Raw genomic sequence first — 18,282 nt, forward strand, 5'->3', positions numbered from 1 at the left:
TTTTAGCATCTTTGGAAAATAGAAAATTTTAACACATAGATGGAGTTTTGTTCGCCTCTTCTTTATCTTCAGGTTTCTGCAAAACGTCCTTGTAGCTCATAAATTCAACATTCCAGATGTCCAACCTCACCAATATGTTCTGCTCTCCCTGGCTTTGTTCATTGAAGCATATCAGACTTAGTTTATCAAAACTTCAATTTCAGTACTTTTTCCAATCTGTGCTCCTACAGAAGTGGCTCATGGCAACTTTGCTAAATGCTGGAAAAGAGTAATTTAAGAATAACACACTATTTATAATTTATATATAGGTTATGATTAATTAAAGCAATTAATTTAAAAGTTAATTAAAACCATTAACTAAAATTATTATTTAAAAGTTCCATTGTTTCCAACAGGGGGTGCATCAGGGCAATCACCTCAGAGTTCCTCCTTACTGAGAGCCCTGGGGGGGCCTGCAATCACCACAGAACCCTTTTACTGGGGGGTCAATTTCCTCAGAGACCCTCCCTGCTGGGAGGATGGGGGGAATCCCTCAGAGCCCCCCTTTACTGGGATGACTGGGAAGGGCAATCATCTCAGAGCCCCCCTTTACTGGGATGACTGGAGAGTGAAGTTACCTCAGGGGCTGTCCTTACAGTGAGGACGTGGGGGCAATTCCCTCAGAGATCCACACTCTGGGAGAACTGGGGACCCACTTGCTCAGAGGCCCTCGTTACTGGGAGCACTGGGGAGCCAGCATCCTTTGTGACTGGGAGGACGGGGATCCCTTCAGCTCAGCGACCCTCAGTACTGGGAGGACTGGTGTGTAGGGGATCCCGTCGGGCACCCTGGTTACCGGGAGGGGGCAGTTGCCTCACAGACCCGCAGTACTGGACGGAATCCCCTTAAGGCCTCCATTACTGGGAGGACTGGGGCAGGCTGGAAGCCCCTCAGGGCCCCTGCTAACGGAGAACTGGGAGGGGGCAATCCCTCAAACACCTCCATTACGAGAGGGGCAATTCATAGATCTTCATTACTAGGGGGGATCTCCTCAGGGATCCCCTTTACTGGGGGGAATCTCCTGAAGTGCTCTTGTTACTGATAAGACTGTGGGGGGAGGGAGAAACCCTCAGGGACCCTCAGCACTGGGAGAGGGGGAATCCCCTCAGGGGTCCCCGTTCCTGGGAGCGCTGCGGGGGGGTCCCCTCAGCACGGGGAGGACTGGCGGGTTATGTCACAGCCCCAGTGATGTCAGAGCGGCGCGCGGTGTCGCGGCGGTGACGCGGCGCGGGGCGGGCGCTCTGGCGCTGTCCCCGCTGTCCCCGCGGGGCCCGGCCGGACATGGCCCCGCGCGGCCGCCCCGCCGCCGCCGCCATGCCCCGCAGGGGCGCCCGCAAACGCCTCAAGTTTCGCGCCGACGACGTGTGCTCCGAGCGGGGTGAGAGCCGGGCCGGGCCGGGTCGGGCCAGCGGAGCCGGGCCTGGGCCGCGGTTGAGGGGGCCGAGGCTGATGAGGGGAGCGGCGCCAGATGAGGGGAGCGGGGACTGTGAGGGAAGGCGGGCCTGAGGTGAGCCGGGCCGAGCTCTGCTGGTGCACGCCGGAGAGGAGGCCTGGGCCCGCATTAGGGCCCGAGGGAGGAGATAGTTAAAGAGCCTGAGCTTGGCCTGGGTGAGAGGGATGAGGGGAAGGAGGACGATCCACTCTCACCTAGGAGTGAGCTGAGCCCTCTCGGGTTTGTGCAGGCAGAGAGCTGCGTCCAGGAGGGATTCCCCAGCGGGGTTCTGGACGGATGTGTGGCAATAAGACCTCTTTGCCTGTGGAGGAGGAGCCTGAGACCAGAGGATCATCCAGGCTCGAGTTGGGCTGTGTGAGGGAGAATGGGATTATCACTGGCTGAGGTGGTGGGAGAAGGCGAATTGCGCTGGACTGGGCGGGGGCGTGGGTCCCCTAAGCCTGGTAGACCGATGGTGTGGAGTAGAGACTTTCTGGGGACTCCTGGCCTGCACATCTTTGCTGAGGCTCATTTTCCTGCTTGTGCATCTCCTCCTCGAGCCTCTACTCCTGTGGGGACTGTTCCCTTTAGTCATCGTGACTCTTAGCCCTTTTGTCCTCTCCCCATAATCCCTAATCACTCTGACCCCTGTTTCCCCCTCTCTGCAGTGACGGTGGCAGATTATGCCAACTCAGACCCAGCTGTCGTGAAGTCTGGGCGGGTGAAGAAGGCTGTGGCCAACGCAGTGCAGCAGGAGGGTGAGTCTGCCCTGGGGCCCCAGCCTTCCCCACACTGCCTTCAGGTTTTGCTCTGCATGACATGGGAAACTCTTCTTCCTTAAACTGAGAAAATTTGTTGTCCTTTAGTGCTGAAAATGAGCGTGTGCTACTCTGTAGACAACCAGATGTTAAGGACTTAGGAGGTTCTGCAGAAAGCCTGCTGCAAGAATTGCTGAGTCTTTGTTAGTGCCTGAAATGGAAAGGCTCGGGTGTCATCTCCTGCTTGAAGCAGAAAATAACATTATAAAAGTCTTATTACTTTACCACATATAAAACTGTAGACAACTTTATTAGCGGGTAAAGTTCTTTGCTGGGGGAGTAAGGTTGTGATAGGTCTGTCAAACATGTGTTGTGAGGATGTCTTGAGAGGCTGTTGCTGTTTTTTTGGCAAACTTTGCAAAGGAGGAGTTTTCCTGGAAAGGTAGTGCAGTATTTTGTTATCTGCTTCCTCCTTGTCTGGGAGCTTTCTGAGCTAACACACCCCACTTGCTTGAGAAATGGTGAGGTTTTGGCCTTTTAAATGTAGCTGTCACATGTGTTGGAGATGGATGTTGTGTTGACAGTGGTGACTGAACTTTACATAAAGGAAAACTCTTGGTTTGCTTCTGAAATCTTGCACTGTTGGAGGCAGTATGCACTTGGCATCAGTGCCTGTCAGGGGCAGTGGTGCTCCTGAACATTCTCTTCAGCTGCTGCTTCTCAAGCTTTTAGGATCAGGGCACCTCCCTCTTTTGTGGCCTCCTTTGTTTGGGGCTTCCCTCCTCCCAGTCCCTCTCCTGTTAACCCATCTGTGTTCTGTCTCCTTGAGGCAAAGTCCAGCACTTCAGCATCATGCCGGCAAACTGCTGGTGTTCTCTTCTCCCTGCGCCCAGCATCATCTGCTTCATCCAGTTTATCGCCTTCCCTGCTGTGTTTCTGGCTCACCTCCACCTCATCCTGGTGCCTCCGGGTCACAGCAGTTCCATGCCCACCCCTTTCCCAGGTCTTTGCAGTGCAGTCTCAGGGGTTTCCCCTCCAGATTCAGGGATTCTCGGGATCTCTCCTCCCCCGCCCCGGGGCTGTGCTCCAGCCTTATCTGGCCCGGCCATGACCGTGCTGCAGCCTTATCTGGCCCAGCCTTATCTGTGTGTCTCGGGGTGCCACGCAGTGGGGACAGGAGCTCCAACCTTTGGCCTTGCTGCCCTCCGGAAACTGGGCTCCGAGTAAAGCCCGTGCTGGGCGTGGCTGCAGCGGGCAGGGCACCTCCCCCAGCGAGCATCCCGAGGGAGCTTCACCCACGGGGGAGCTGCGGCCAGGAGGAATTTATCTGGGCTTCCTTCTTAACGCCCAGGATGGGAGGATTGCAACAGTGAGGTGAAGAGAGGGTGCCTCTGCAGGGTTGCAGTGCAGCCATTCACTGCTCGGTGGACTCGTGCTGGTGACTCAGAGGTTGACTTTTCCTTAGCAGAGTGGGGTGGACTCTTCTTCTAAACCCCACTCTGAGTCCCTGTCAGTTTTGTCCTCTCTTGCTTGGCTGTGTTTGATGTCCTAACTCACTGTCATTTGTGTTGCCACCTGTTCCACTCTCTTTTTACCTATGAAAGGTCATGTAGAGAGGGCAGGGGGAAAACAACTGCCATGAATACATCCAGGTGCCTCCAGTTTACAGAACAAACTGTGCAAAGTGAGGTAGAACTGGTTTAGCAAAGCACTGAGGTGTGTCTAGTCAGTGGGTACAATCAAGCCCTGTCTAAAGACTGTCTTTCCATCTGCTGTCTTTTCATTTTAAAACCTTGTTTGGTAGTTAGAAATGAGAATATTTTTCACCTGAGTTTATGTTTGGTTTCTTGCTGTTGTTGTTTGTTTTTCTGCTATCTGTCTCTGTGATTAAAAAGCACATTTTGCTCTTCAGTAGCTCTGGTGACTGCAGTGACTGGAACTGGGATGTATAAAACCTTCCTGGGCCTCAGGTTGTGCTGAGTAGAAAAGCTTGAACACTGTAAGCCTCCTCTGACCTCACTGGTCATGTTCTATTCTTCACCCAGTTTGTTGGGTTGAAATTCAGCTCTCGAATGAGTTTCACAGCCTGTTAGCCTTTGTGCTGCTGTGGCAGTGCTGGTCTCTGTGGCAGTGCCTCATACAGCTGAAATGCAGGACCACACCTTTCTTTTTCCAAGACTGTCATTACTGACTCTCATGTGTATTTTTCTGCCCTAATGAGCCCTCAGTTTACAGATCAAGTTTTAAAAATAATATTTCTGAACAGGGATATGTCTAAACATGTCCCCAGATACAGGAAAAAGCCAGCCCCAAGCTCCAGCTGACTCAACTGGCTGTTTTCCTCACTAGGCCAGGGCCTTCCCCTTCACTAAATTCCAGGGTAAGGGAACTCGTGTGCACTTGACACTGAGTTCCAGCCCCAGTGGATTGTGTGATCAGCCACAGGAAGGTTGTCCTGCTGCAAAGGGAGTGAGTCTTCTCCATGTTCATAAAACAGTTCCAGAGCAGGTGCTGCCTCCAGGCTGAACATGGCCATGCAAGGCAACTTTGCTATTTAGGGAAACCAGTTACCCTTTATAAAGAGGCTGTTGTTTTATTTGGAGTTGTAAATAGCTTCAGCTAAACCAGTGGGATCTGCATAATGTGCTGGTAATCATCTTCATTGTTCATGACTTAAAACAAGCAGCTGAATAATTATGTTTCCCATTCACTCATCCCTGCTAATCTTTCTCTGACAAGGTAATCCTTGAGCTCAGGATTTACTTGCTTGTGTCACTCACCAGAAAGCTTTAAGGCAGTGGTTCCACTGAAGCATCTCCTGAACTTGGATCACCTTTTCCTCTCTGCTGTTGTACTTACTGTTGTTTTTCATTCCAGTAAAATCCCTGTGTGGTTTGGAAGCTTCCTGTGTCCCTACTGAGGAAGTTCTCTCTGTGTCAGGAGAGTCCTGTGACAGCAGTGATGAGATGGATACCAAGGAGAGCATCAACGGGAGAGCTGCGAGGAAAAAGAAGAGCAAAAGGCACAAAGGTGTGGTCACCTGCTGTCCTGGGGCTCCGTGGGCTCCTGCTACATGTCCAGTGTGGGGGATGCTCATGCTGAGGATTTACAGGATGGTCATGGGGCTCTTGGAGCATTCTGGAATTTGTGTCTGCACAAAGAAATGCCAGGGGTTTAGTCACTTGCAAATCTTCGGGCACTTGGTCACAGGAGCTGTATTTGCACAAAGGCAGAGCCTGGGGCATGAAATCAGAGCCCAGAGAGCTCCTTGCTTTTAACAAATATCCCTCAGTCTTGGAAAACAAACACTGCTATTCCAGAGTTGTGCAACTGTGCCACTGGATATGTTGCTTCACTGAACATGGGGTGGTGGCAGCAGGTTTGCTTTGGGGTTGAAGTGCTGCTGTCCATGATGCATTTGTTGGCAAAACACAAGCTCTGTTTTCAGTGTTTCCAAGGCTGTGGTTTGTTACAAATGGGTTTAAAGGGCTCCTTTTCCAGCAAGGAAGTGCATTTGATCCTACTGGCACCTTAATACATTAATTCAAGGGAGATGTATCCTTCAGCATTTGCACTTTGTGCAACCCCATAGAAATCCATTGACAATGCAGTGTAAGCATCAAACAGCTCTGCTGGACTGGGGAACCCTGCAGAAGTTTCTAGTATCAGGTTGCTTTCAGGTTGGGAAGCAAATTTTGACCAGTTTTCTTGAGCTTAATAACAATTTATGTAGCACGTGATCATCCATCCACCACAGACTGAGGGTGGACAGCACTTCCTCTGGGAAGGGAGTGAAAAGAGGTTAATCTCTTTTATTAAGGCATCCTTCAGAATCCTGGCAAAATAATATCTGAGTGGCTGGAGCTATGAATCTGGGAAGACAATATTCTGTTCTACCACAGCCTTGTCTTGTTTCTGCTACACGTTTAGGGAGGAAAAAATGGTGATAGAACAGTGATGCTTCTGGCTGCCCTCTGAGTTCAGCAGTGTGAAGTTTGATGGCTTCTTGAGCCAGAGCTGACCCAGCAAAATGGGTGTAGCAGCTCATTGTGGGTGTGCCTGCCATAAATCTGAAGTGCTGTGGGGAAGTGATCACATCCAGAGCTTTCTTTGGCAAGTATCACATGAGAATAAAGAACTGCCCTTTGTATTAACCTGCTGTCTCAGGGTTAGATCTGGCACCTCAAGTTCCCAAACACCTCTTCTATGCCAGAGATCTCACAGCAGCTTTTCCTATTAGCAGTGTGCACAAGTTGTGTTTTCCTTCTCTGTTCTTAACCTTCCTAGTGCTCAGTATTGTTCACCTACTCTAAAACTATTTTTTACTCCTAAAGTTGGAGCAATGTGTGTGCAAAAATACGTGGTGTAAACTACAAAACACTCCAGGAATGAAAGGAGTGTGAGCCCTCAGTTCTGGCTGAGCAGTTCTGACACCTCTAAGAGGAACAGGCCATTCTCTCCATCTGAATTGCATTAAAAGTTCTATCCAAAAAGTTTTAATGAAATAAGGAGATTTAAGAAAAGAAGCTAATTGCCACATGCAGAACAGAATTTCCCTCCCTGACAGAGCTACCAAAATATTGTGACCACTGGAACAAGGACCTGATAAGCCTGGCAGTACCAGTGATCAGGGTCTTCATGTGTGAAGCTATTTTAGTGACCTGTTGAATGTGCCCTTTTCATTAAAAATGCAGGAACTTGGCCCTCCTTTTATGTGAAGTTGCCTCTTTATTTGACATCCAATTTTTATTTCTCAACTTCAGTGTGGTATTTCAGCTGTGCCAGGGTCAGGCATCAAAACAGGGTCCAGAAAGGCTTTGTGGTTTCCATCCTTGCACACAGCACTCACTTGGACAAGATGCTGAACAAAATGACCTAATTCTGTATGCTTTGAGCTGAGCTGCTAGATTAGAAACCTCCAGCGAACCCTTTCAGCCTGAATTCCTTTATGAATCTGCCACTTTGCCCATTTGTGCAGCAGGGATAGCAGTGGCAGGTGTCCAGCCCAGGGGAGGTGTCTGGCTGTGTGGACACTGATGGCAGTGGGAGCAGGGCCACTGAGGCAGTGCACACTGGGGCTTGGGCTGTCCCTGGGTGTGAGTCAGGGGCCCTCGTGTGCTGCCAGGTGTGCAGCACGTGTCTCTGGGTGGGAGTTGGTGCAGATGGGATGTCCTGAACTAATCCACCCGCGTTGCCTTTAGAAGATGCTGAAGGGGGAGGAGGAGAGGAATATCCCATCGACATCTGGCTGCTCCTGGCTTCCTACATCCGCCCTGAGGACATTGTCCGGTTCTCTCTGATCTGCAAGAAAGCCTGGACTGTCACTTGCACTGCTGCCTTTTGGACCAGGCTCTACAGAAGGTGAGACTCCAGAGGGTTTTAAAACTGGTTGTGGGAGGGTTCAGTAGAGAGCAGCTCTCTGCAGAGCTGGAAATTAGGGAATAATTCTCTGTAGGCCTGGGCCCTGTGTTTGCACATTGACATCGTGATGTGAGCCTCTCTTGTGGAATATTCTTATCCCTCAAGGACAAGCTGGGAGAGCTTGGGTTGTTCATCCTGGAGAAGAGAAGGCTTGGGGAAAACATCCCTGTGACCTTCTAATACCTTAAGGGGGCTTAAAAAGGGGGGCAGAGGGACTTTTTATATGGGTCAGTGGTGACAGAACAAGGAGTAATGATTTTAAACTGGGAGCAGAGGGCAGGGTTAGATTGGATGTTAGGAAAAAATTCTTAACTGTGAAGGCAGTGAGGTCCTGGCACAGATTGCCCAGAGAAACTGTGGCTGTCCCATCCCCAGTAGTGTCCAAGGCCAGGTTGGAGCACCCTGGGATAGTGGAAGGTGCCCCTGCCCATGGCAGGTGGTGGAATGAGCTGAGCTTTAAGGTCCCTTCCAACCCAAACCATTATAAGATTCTAATATCACATCTGGTTTGGGTATGGAAATGGATCTTTGTGGTGTTTTCCTGTATGTTCCCTGTAAAATCTCAGAGCTTTGTGTCCTTTTCTGCTTGCCATGGCCCAACACTTGTATATATCAACCTGTCCAAGTGTGTATGGCAGGGTCAGTGCTGAAAAGCAAACATCATTGATGCACAACTTGCCCTGCCTCAAGCTGTAATCACAGCCACCTCCCTGTAATTTGGGAATTTTGGAGCTGTACAGTGACAGAAGTAAGTGAAAGCAAGGAGGCCAAAGGGGTGGTCAACACTTGATACAAATGCTTCTGTCCCAGTACATGCCACTGGGACATTCCTTCAGGAGAGAACATTTTCTTTACACAGCTGTTGCCCAGGAGGCACAAGCAGCAGGGGCACAGAGAGTGGCTGTGGTCATCCTTGCCCCGCCCCTGGTTTTTAGTGTGACATTCCCTAGCAAAGGCTCCTTTGGAATGTGATCAAGTAACAGCCCTTGAGTGCAGGTGTTCAGGCTGCTCAGGCAGTGCTGAGAGCTGCAGTCAGCTCAGCTGGAAGTCCCTGGGAACCTACAGCAACCTGCAGCCCTTTGTGCAGCCTGCAGCTACATCCCTGGCTGGTCTCTGGGCAAACTAGAAATTATTGGGCATTGTAGTAGGATGTGTGGGCTGGAAGCCTGCCTGGTGCAGGTCAGGGCTTTGAGGCTGCCATGTGGTGTCCTGTCAGCAGCACAACCCCCTCACAGCCCTCAGGGTTGACCAGAGTCAGTCAGATGTGTGTGTGTGGCTGTGTCCTGCCCTGCCGTGCCCTGGAGCTGACCCGTTGCTGTGGGCTGTGCAGGCACTACAGCCTGGACGCGTACCTGCCCCTGCGCCTGCGGCCCGAGTCCATGGAGAAGCTGCACTGCCTGCGCGCCTGCGTCATCCGCTCCCTGTTCCACATGTACGAGCCCTTCGCCGCCCGCCTCTCCAGGAACCCCGCCATCCCAGACAGTACTCCCAGCACTTTAAAGAATTCCAGAGTAAGTGGCATCACTGAGGAGCTGTTTTCTGTTTGGCTTGGTTTTTTCTTTCTAGAAGAAAAACATGATATGGAGATGGTCACCAGTGAAGCTGGTGTAGGATGGTCACTAACTGGGTATTCTCAGTGGGATTTGTAAAAGTGGGCTGATTACTTGTGCGTGTAGAGTTACTCTTTGGAGTAACTTCTGCTTAAGTCCTATACTACACCATTTTAACCAGCAAAAGGGTCCTGGTATCACTGGATATCAGAACTGCCAGGGATGTTTGCAGCTTCCCTTCCTCTGATCAAGGCTCCATAGGATCAGCTTTTATATGTTTTGCTTTATTCTGACACTGCCTGCCAGAGTACATCTTCTCTCTGTAACAGGCCTCTGGAGAGCTCAGGAGTGACATTGATGCCAGGAGTTGTGTCACTCTGCTTTCCTGCAGGTCATCCATGGTCTGGTGTGTGGGTGAGGCGAGGTGGTGATGCTGGGAATGGCAGATGCATGGCAAATATGCAGAGCCAGTGCCTGCTTGGGACTGGCCTGCACTTGTGTTGGGCTGTGAAGGGCTTGTCTGTGGTGTGGGCAGGTAATTCCCTGTGCTATCCCAGCTTGGAGCACTTACATATTATTCCTCTTTAATTGCTGTTGACCATTAACTCTGAAATGCCTTTGTGTCTCTTGTTTGGTTTTAACTTGCAACTGGCTGATAATCTGTGAGCAGCTTAAACAATGATGCGAATTCTCCACCCTCCAAATCCTAGATCAAAAGAGGTTTCTGGAGCCAAACTGAAGTGGGTTTCATTTAGGAGTTGTTCTTTCTTTTCTATTCAAAAGAGAGGAACCTCATCTATCTGTACATGACATCCCACCTTTCTTCCTTCCTCTCCCTGTCACAGGCTGTCCTAGGCTCGGGAGCATCCAGCAGCACACAGGAGGTGGTGCTGCAGCACAGGGAAAAGCACGTGGCTCTGTGTGCGGTCTTATCTCTGCATCCAGAGCTCCTTGTTCTCTTCCTGAGTCCCCAGGCTGAGGATCTTCATTCTTGCCAACTGAAAAAAACAAGACACTTTGAGGAAATTCCAGTAGTCCTGAGCCCAAGCTCCCACTGCTCATGGCTGTAGGAGCTGGAGCCCCGAGGCGGTGCTGGCAGGGTCGACATTTCAGGAGGATTCCTGATGACATCATAACGGCTTTGGTGCCCACTGCTAGTGCTTCTCCTGTACTAACAGTTGGAGGAGGATCGTTTAAGTGCAGTCTTTCATTGTTCAGCTTTTAAAAAAGGAAATTAAATGGGGACGAGACTTTGTCAGAGCAGTAGAGGTCTGACCTAACCCCTTGCAGCATGAAAGAGCCACCCTGAGTCTGGTCTTGCTGTACTACTGCACTGCAGGACTCTGAGCTCCACTTGTGTGACTGTGCACACAAATCCCTCAGCACAGAGGGTTTGGAGGAGGACCTGGCACTGCCTCCCCACGTTCTGGCTTTCCTGGGCTTTGGTTGTACCTTTGTGGGTTGCTGACACTAACGGCAATGCCTACCTAAAGTGCATGTGGCTAGAGGAGAGCCCAGCCCCAAGTGTGATCCAACCTAGCTTTTCCTCTTTAATTTCCTTTTTTCTTTCCCTAGCCTAGCTTGTGTGGGACACTGGAGCCGTTATGGTGTCAGCAGAGGTGTTTGCCCTTTAAAGACACCCCATTATTTTGGGCGGAGCGGCCCCGCACGGCGCGTCTGAAGGGCAGGACGGCTGACCCGAGGACGACATCCTCTGCCCCTTAGGAGGTACTGACCTTTTGTGCTTCACTACTTGCCATGACCAAACAGGTTGCTAGACCAGGCTGCCTCTGTAGGTGAACTACAAATGCCACTGGTGGAGTTAAACTCAGCAGCATCTGCTGTTCATCTGAGTTAAAAGATCTGGAGAGTGTTTTTATTGGAAAAATACTTGAGGGCTGCTTCCTCCCAGGTGGAGGTTATTCTGTGCATGTTTCTGAGCTTTACTCCACAGAGCTTTGTTGTTCACTTCATGAGGATTGTGGAGAAAAAAGGTCTTTTAAGGACTTGTTTATGAATGTGACTCAGAGTTGAAGTAGAGGGTCTTGTATCCCCCTTGGTCTCTTCAGAGCCCCTGTGGTGGAGACTGGCTCTGGCTTCGTTTTATTAGGATCACTCCATCCTGGAATGAAGTTAAATGTGTGCTTTGCCCTGCAACCCAGTCAGGCCTTCTCTCTTCAGGAGAGACTGTGTATGGATCACAGGGACTTCTCTTTACCCACATTATTCCTCCTTTACCTGCTGACACTGATGAAAGATAAGACCAGCTGTGGTGGGCTGGCATCTGTGGTGTGGAAAAGCTTTGTGGGATGGCTGGACTGATTTGCCAGGTTCTTTCCTTGGCTGTTGAAGGCTGGTTGCTTGTACTGTGACTGGTAGGCAGGGATTTCCCTCCTACAGTTTTTCTGAGTCTCCTGCTCTAGAACAAGCTCCTGGGCTGGAGCCTGTGGCCCACACAGTGATAACCAAGTGAAATTGGAGCAGTCCTGATGTATGTCTGCATGAGAGGGCAATGCTGGTGACTGTTGAGGCTGGTTGAGGCTGGTTTCTCATTTTCTTTTGAAAAGAGACAGAAGGTCAGACTGTGCTGTCCTGGCAGTGGTTTTGGACTCGAAATGATGACAGTCAGTGCTGGTAATGGCAAGGTCAAGGTCTCCATTTGACACCACAATGGCTTAGGAACTTCTTCATCCATCACCTCATAGCTCATGTGGTGGTCTTTGTATTTCCCTCTGGATCCTTTCCTTCTCAATCCTTATTCTGTTCTCTGTTGTTCCTCGCTTTAACCTTGTTTGGAACCCAGTTTAATGGGAGTTGCTTGTGGGTAGAGGGAATGGGTGAACCTGTACCACTCACACCTGCCCTAGGAAAGGGGCAAATGGCACATCAGGATTTTGCTGTTTGGCACATCAGTGACTACATGTTGCATGAGGAGTTGGCCAGCTTGAAACTGGGAGATCTACACTGCTGAGAGGGTTCTTTGAACATAATCAATTTGAATAAGTGGCTCCTAATTGCTCCTATGTAATTGTGTTTTCAATTGGAAGCCTTTATTATCTGTTAAAAGTTATTTAAAGTGGTGTTTCTAAGGGTTTCATAATTTTGTGTTTCTTTTTTCCACCTCAGTGTCTGCTTTTCTGGTGCAAAAAGATTGTAGGGAACAGACAAGAAGCAATGTGGGAATTCAACTTCAAGTTCAAAAAGCAGGTATGAAAGAACCAGATCAGCTGTGACTTTTGTTTGAAGTAGAAATTATTTTTCTGGGGAGTAGAAGGGAAGTGGATACTTTTTGTCCATTCAGAGAATAAATGCAAACAGATTTCCATGGTAAACTAAAGCACGTTGTAGAACTACACTCAGTTTTCAGTCTGTGTTACCAAGACATTTAGAATTCCACATTTTTATTTCCTCCTTCAGTATCCTTTCCCTGCTATAAGATGTGGATCATCACTACTGATTGTTACCAAAAACCAGACTGTCTGACCGTAGTGGTCAAAATGTTGACCAAAATCTGAAACCTTTTGTTATGCCATTGCCAAGATTTCTCAGAGAAGTGAAGACAGCCAGCACTGCCAGGGAAAGCCTCCAGTAGTGTGGGTGTTGGGAGAAGCCAGTAATTTCAGGCAACCTTGGGAATTGTGCAGCTTTCCCCTCTAAAGAAATGGGTCTGAAAATTGTCCATCCAGAGTGATGGCATTTTATTGTTATTGTGACACTTTGCCCAAATACCTGGGGAGGAGGAGAGACCCCGCCAGGCCACACTGGGGAGGAGCAGCCAAGCCCAGCAGAGGTTCCTGCTTTGCTAAGTTGGCCTCTCTTTCTTTCAAGTCTCCCAGATTGAAGAGCAAGTGTTGCAAAGGTCTCCAGCCCCCAATCCAGTATGAGGAAGTGCACACAAACCCAGATCAGGATTGCTGCCTGCTGCAGATCACCACCTTCAACTTCATCTTCGTGCCAATCGTCATGGGCATGACCTTCACCTTGGTGAGTGGGAGAAAGCTGCCAGGCTTTGCAGATGAGGTTCCTGTAAGGACATGAGAGGGCACCTGGAATCTCCTGTGTTGGAAGGGACCCACAGGGTCCCCTATTCCTGGCCCTGCACAGGACAACCCCAAGAATCCCACCCAGTACCTATTTTGGGCTGTATAAATCCTAGTGTTCTATCAGCAGACCATTTCTGGGAATCATACGGTTAATGAAGAGAGGAAGTGCTCAGAATTTCAGTTTAACTTCTCCATTTCCCCTGTTTGGTGCAGTGAATAGAGAGGATGTAGAGAATGTGCCAGGAGCTGTGGTTAGGCAGTGTCTGGCCGCAGGTCAGTTACCAGAACTGCAGCAGATTCAGGAGACAGGGAGGAGTAGAAGTGGAGGTGTGCCCCTCACAGGAATATCTCTTTATGGCAGTAAATTCTGAGAGGAAAATCCCACATGAGCAAACTCTTTGATTGTGTGTTTGGTCCCTGATTGGGATTCAGGGTTTCAGAAGTGGCCAGTGCTCAGGAGAGGTTCAGTCTGGCCTCACTTAGGAGTTGGGCAGTGAGTTCCAGACTTCTCCTGACAGCCATGTGTTTCCAGGTTCACTTAGAATCAGAGTCATAAAATTACTTAGATTAGAAAAGACCTTTAAGATCAGTCCCAGCACTGTCATGTTCACCCCTAACCCATGTCTCAAGTGCCACATCCACAGGCCTTTTGAACACTGCAAGGGATGGTGACACCACCACTGCCCAGGCAGTTCCAGTGTTCTTTTACAACCCTTCCAGTTTCCAGCATGATTATTTGGGGCTGCCAGCCAGCTAGCTGGTTTGGATGAGAATGAGAATGTGACTGTGAAACACCTTGTACCATTCAGAGGAATTTATAAAGTCTAGAAGTGTGGTGTTGAGAGCTCTCTTGTCACTGTGACTCTCTGAAGCAGCTCTGGTCTCCTCTCTTGCAGTTCTCCATCTCGGTGAGCACGGACATGCGGCACCACCGCGTGCGCCTGGTGTTCCAGGACACGCCCGTGCGCAACGGGAAGAAGCCGCGCATGGAGCAGGGGGTGCAGGTGGTACTGGACCCTGTGCACAGTGTCAGGCTCCTGGACTGGTGGCACCCACAGTACCCCTTCTCCCCAAAGGCTTAGTGCTCTCCTGAGGCTGCAGGAGCCCACAGGGGACTGAATCTGGCAGGCTGAAGAGAATTTCTAGGAACCAGGAAATCCTATTTTTATTTCTGAAATAAATTCTGCAGTCTCCTTGCAAGTGGTTGAAGCTGCTGAGCTAGTTTGTATGTATATAACTTCTGGTCAGTAATGAGCAGAGCTGAGTGTAAAGCAGAAACTATTTGTAAACACACTTTTATGTAAAATTGACATTTTATGATTTGAAAGGAGCTCCCTGGAACTGTTCATTTAAAATCCTTTTGGTGCTAATCAAAGTGGTCTTGTGTTCTGTTGTTCGGGAAAAAGTAGGAGGTTTTGCTTTCCAAGAACTTTCCTTTTTGCTTTCCAGGAACAATCAACAAACAAAATCTATGTTTGTTTTACTGCAGCAGGATTGTGTTCATGCACAGTGTGATATTTCAGTGTCTGAGAAGCAGTGAGCAAGATAGCAGTGATCAACAACAGTCTTAATTCCCAGCCCAGCAGATACCAGTTTAAGGAAAGAAAAAGGTGTAAATGATCAAACAAAGGAATTACTTGAAAGAGGAGTTGTAAGGCAAAAGTATGTAAAGGTACTTAAGTTCTCACACTGGTGTTTTTCTTTGAAAAGAAGATCTAAACTTTTAAAACCAGAAGGTGCTTTTCAGAGAACATAAACAGGGAGGGAGAGGAGGGGACAAACTAAAATAACTGAAGCAGTGATGAAGTGATGAAGGACTCAACTCTGTCTTTTCAAAGAGCAGTGCGGAAATCGTTTCTGTTGAAAGCCCCCAAGCAACCACTGATCTGGCTTTTGACTAAGTAAATTGATTTCTGTGAGGAAGAAGCAATCATGAAACTTCCTGTGGCTCTGGGCTGACTGAGAAGTGAAAGGTGCAGGGGCTGGGCCTGTCAGAAGTGTGGTCTGACCAGAAGGAACCTGGCTGGAGGTTTAATTGAACACATGGCTTCCTGGGGAGGTGCAGAGGAGGTGCTACAGGGCAGGGGAACAGCTGTGCAGATACAGACCCTGGACTGAGCTTTGCTGCTTATCAGATATCAGCCCCTCAGTCCTACTGCACACATCTGGTCCCTAGCAGGAGGAACAGTACTTGTCCATGTAGAATGTTCAGTGAAGCTCCTGAAGGAGAGGGAGTTCTGCCATCTCGGTTTGGACTCGGTGGTCTTTGAGCCCTTCCAGCTCAGAATATCCAGTGGTTCTGTGACCCCACATGACCCTGGTGTAGCTGCCCAGAAGGAGTTTCTTGCCACTCTGTAAATCACCACTAAGGACATCTGCCCCGACCTTGGATCTCTGCTGTGTGGGAACTCAGCACATCCCTCTGGATGTCCAGAGTTGGAGACTCTTCAAGTTGACTTCAAACACATTTGGGACAGCTTCTGCCTCACAGTTCCCCTTTCCACCACTGCTGAACTGTTGATGCCACAGGTAAGTTTTGAAGTTAAGTTGGTTTATTAGAGATAAAAGGCAAGAAAAATGTGCTGTCCCTGTGCACCTGGGGCTGCCATGACAGCAGAGCCTGGGCTGTGTCGTGGTTGTGCAGGAGAGGCAGGACAGGGTCGGGGCTGGAGCTGTGTCTAAGGGCTGCAGGGGCTCTGTCCCCAAGGAAGCTGCTCCAGGGCAGTAGGGGACAACAGTCTGCCTTTTGCTGTGGGGTTGAACACCACTGAACGCGGGGACAGGTGGCGAGCTCAGGCAGTGAAACGTGGTCAGGCTGCACTTTGTGGTTGTCTTGGAGGGAGGTGGCTGCTTACTCAGAGCCTGGTTCTGGCTGTGCTTCAGGCTGTTTCCTGCTACGTTCCCTGAAAACTCCCTCGTGATGATGCCATGGCCACGTGCCTGGTGATTGCTATTGATGCAGGGTCTGGAGGGTGGGAGCAGAGTTGCTTCCTGGCTCAGGCTGATGGCAGGAGCACGGAGCAGGCTGGTGTCTGTGGGGGGCTGTGCCCTTACCTGTGGGGGGCTGCTCGGGCTGAGTGGTGCTGGGAGCGGCAGCCTGGGCCCTGCTCTGGCTCCTGTGCAGAGCTACAGAACAGCTCCTAGGGCTCTGTGTTCCTGCCATCTGGCAGAGCAGGAACACCTTCTGATCAGGCATATGGCAAATCCGGGGGCAAAGGTGCTTGGCAGCTCCAGAATTCCCTGGCTGATCCTGGGCAGTGCAGCCAGAGCGGGCGGCGCAGGCTGTGACAGCAGGAAGCAGGTGAATGGGAGGTTTCCTGCTACCAACAGACTTGCTGGATTCAAATATGGATATTTAGATACAGATGCCCCTAAGCCAGAGGTGCCCCTCCCAGGCCAGGCTTTTGGTAGGCTGAAATGTATAAAATGTACAAGAACAATTCTCAGTCTTTCCCTTTACAAAGCTCCTGGTGATCTGGTGCTGGAGCTGTGCTGATCAGCAGTGCTGGCAGGGATTGGGAACCTGTTCTGATCCACGTTGGAGGATGGGGAGTGGCAGGGGTGCTGTGGAAGGGGAATTCTGCCTCTGTGTAGAGCTGCAGGTACAGGTGTTCCCCTTGGTCCCTACCCAGAGCATCAGATCCTGAATCCTGGGCTGAGGTTTGCTCAGTGAGGAAGTGACACCAAAGCTCAGCCCCGAGCAGGGGATTTCCACCCTGGCCCCTGAGCCCAGCCTCTCTTGAAGCTTCATTGCCAGGAAAGTCCTCTTCAGTGTCCTCCAGGATGGGATGCAGTGAGTCCACAGGCAGGAGTGGCTGTGGTTCGGTGTCACCCATTTCTATAGGACACAGCTCAGAGGGGTCCTCAGGGATGTGGAAATGGAGCCCCAGATCAGCATCATGGTGGCTCTCCCTGTGCTCTCCCTGCTGTGTGAGGCCCCATTCTACCTTTGCTTTGTCCTGCTCCTGAATAATGCAAGGGCTGTAAACAGATCCTGCCTGGCTCTCTGGTTTCCTAGGGGAGACAGGAAGACTTGGCCACCATCCTCACCCTGCCCCTGTCCTTGTCAGGATCCGGTGTCCAACAGGAGCTGAGCTCGGTAAGGCGAGGCCTGGGGGCTTGGGGAAGGGGCTAGGCCCTGCTTTGGATTCCCTTGTGCCTGTCCCATCCCAGTCCCTCTGCTCTGGCCTCAACTGGGAGAACTGGTCCTCCCTGGCCCTCTGAGCTGGGTGTGCCTGTGCAGCCACAGGGCCCTCTCAGAGCAGCTTTTGCACCTGAGGCTTCTCTTTCTTCTTCAGCTTATTCTAAAGCAAGCAAAAATGTGCCTTTTAGCCTCATTTCAGCCACCTCCCTGTTCCCCCATGTCAAACATTTTGGTGAGCAGAGCATGTTTGGGTTTGGGGCCAGAGGGAGGTTTGAGAGCAGCCTTTGGTGCCAGGCTTTGGTTGGTTCCTGGGCACTAGGGCTATGCTGTGGCCCTCACAGGGTGGCAGGTGGAGGGACCCTTTTTCAGCACCCAAAAACCATTTGGGACTTGCTCCATAGCACAAAGGGGAGGACTGGATGAACTGGCCAAGGCTGGGCTTGTGGGACTTGCTTTGAGGGCAAGAGGACCCAGGATGTTTGTCTGGGCACCAGGAGCTGTTTCCTAGCTGGATTCCCTTCCTGCTCCAGGCCTGCTCGTGGATGTCCCCGGGGAGGGTCAAATCCTGCCCTAGCACTGCACCCTGAAGCAGCCTGTGAGGACTAACGGGGAATTTGGTGGTTCTCCGGCTCCCCTTGGCAGTGCTGGCTGTTCTATTGGCAGGGCTCTGCACACCAAGCATTGGGGACCCAGGGCTGTGCTGGGTGTCACAGCCCTCCCCCTCTTCCTTTCTGCGGGGACAGGAAGCACCAGATTTCCTTCCTGTGCAGGGGTGGTGGTCAGGGGCAGCTGTGGTGAGAAAAGCCCTCCCCCTCCTGCAGCTGCTGCAAGCCCCACAGTCCTTCCCACCCTGGGCCACTGAGCAGCAAAGTTCTGCTGGGCTGCACCATCCCAG

The 18,282-nt window shown here is 50.6% G+C and overlaps 1 protein-coding gene across 2 annotated transcripts; it reads left to right on the top strand.

Moving 5' to 3' along the window:
* The first annotated feature begins 1,288 nt into the window (after positions 1–1,288).
* Positions 1,289–14,618, top strand: TMEM183A (transmembrane protein 183A). Of its 2 annotated transcripts, none has more exons than XM_036398568.2 (8): positions 1,289–1,417; positions 2,140–2,229; positions 5,107–5,259; positions 7,431–7,590; positions 8,981–9,161; positions 12,327–12,407; positions 13,029–13,184; positions 14,140–14,618. In XM_036398568.2, the coding sequence occupies exons 1-8, from the start codon at positions 1,321–1,323 to the stop codon at positions 14,323–14,325; spliced, it is 1,104 nt and encodes a 367-aa protein (XP_036254461.1). In that variant the 5' UTR covers positions 1,289–1,320; the 3' UTR covers positions 14,326–14,618. The 2 variants fall into 2 exon arrangements, with proteins under 2 accessions (XP_036254461.1, XP_036254462.1); XM_036398569.2 differs by having other exon boundaries at positions 7,434–7,590.
* Positions 14,619–18,282: the final 3,664 nt, after the last annotated feature.

The sequence above is a fragment of the Molothrus ater genome, chromosome 25 (assembly GCF_012460135.2).
Source record: "Molothrus ater isolate BHLD 08-10-18 breed brown headed cowbird chromosome 25, BPBGC_Mater_1.1, whole genome shotgun sequence".
NCBI lineage: Eukaryota > Metazoa > Chordata > Aves > Passeriformes > Icteridae > Molothrus > Molothrus ater.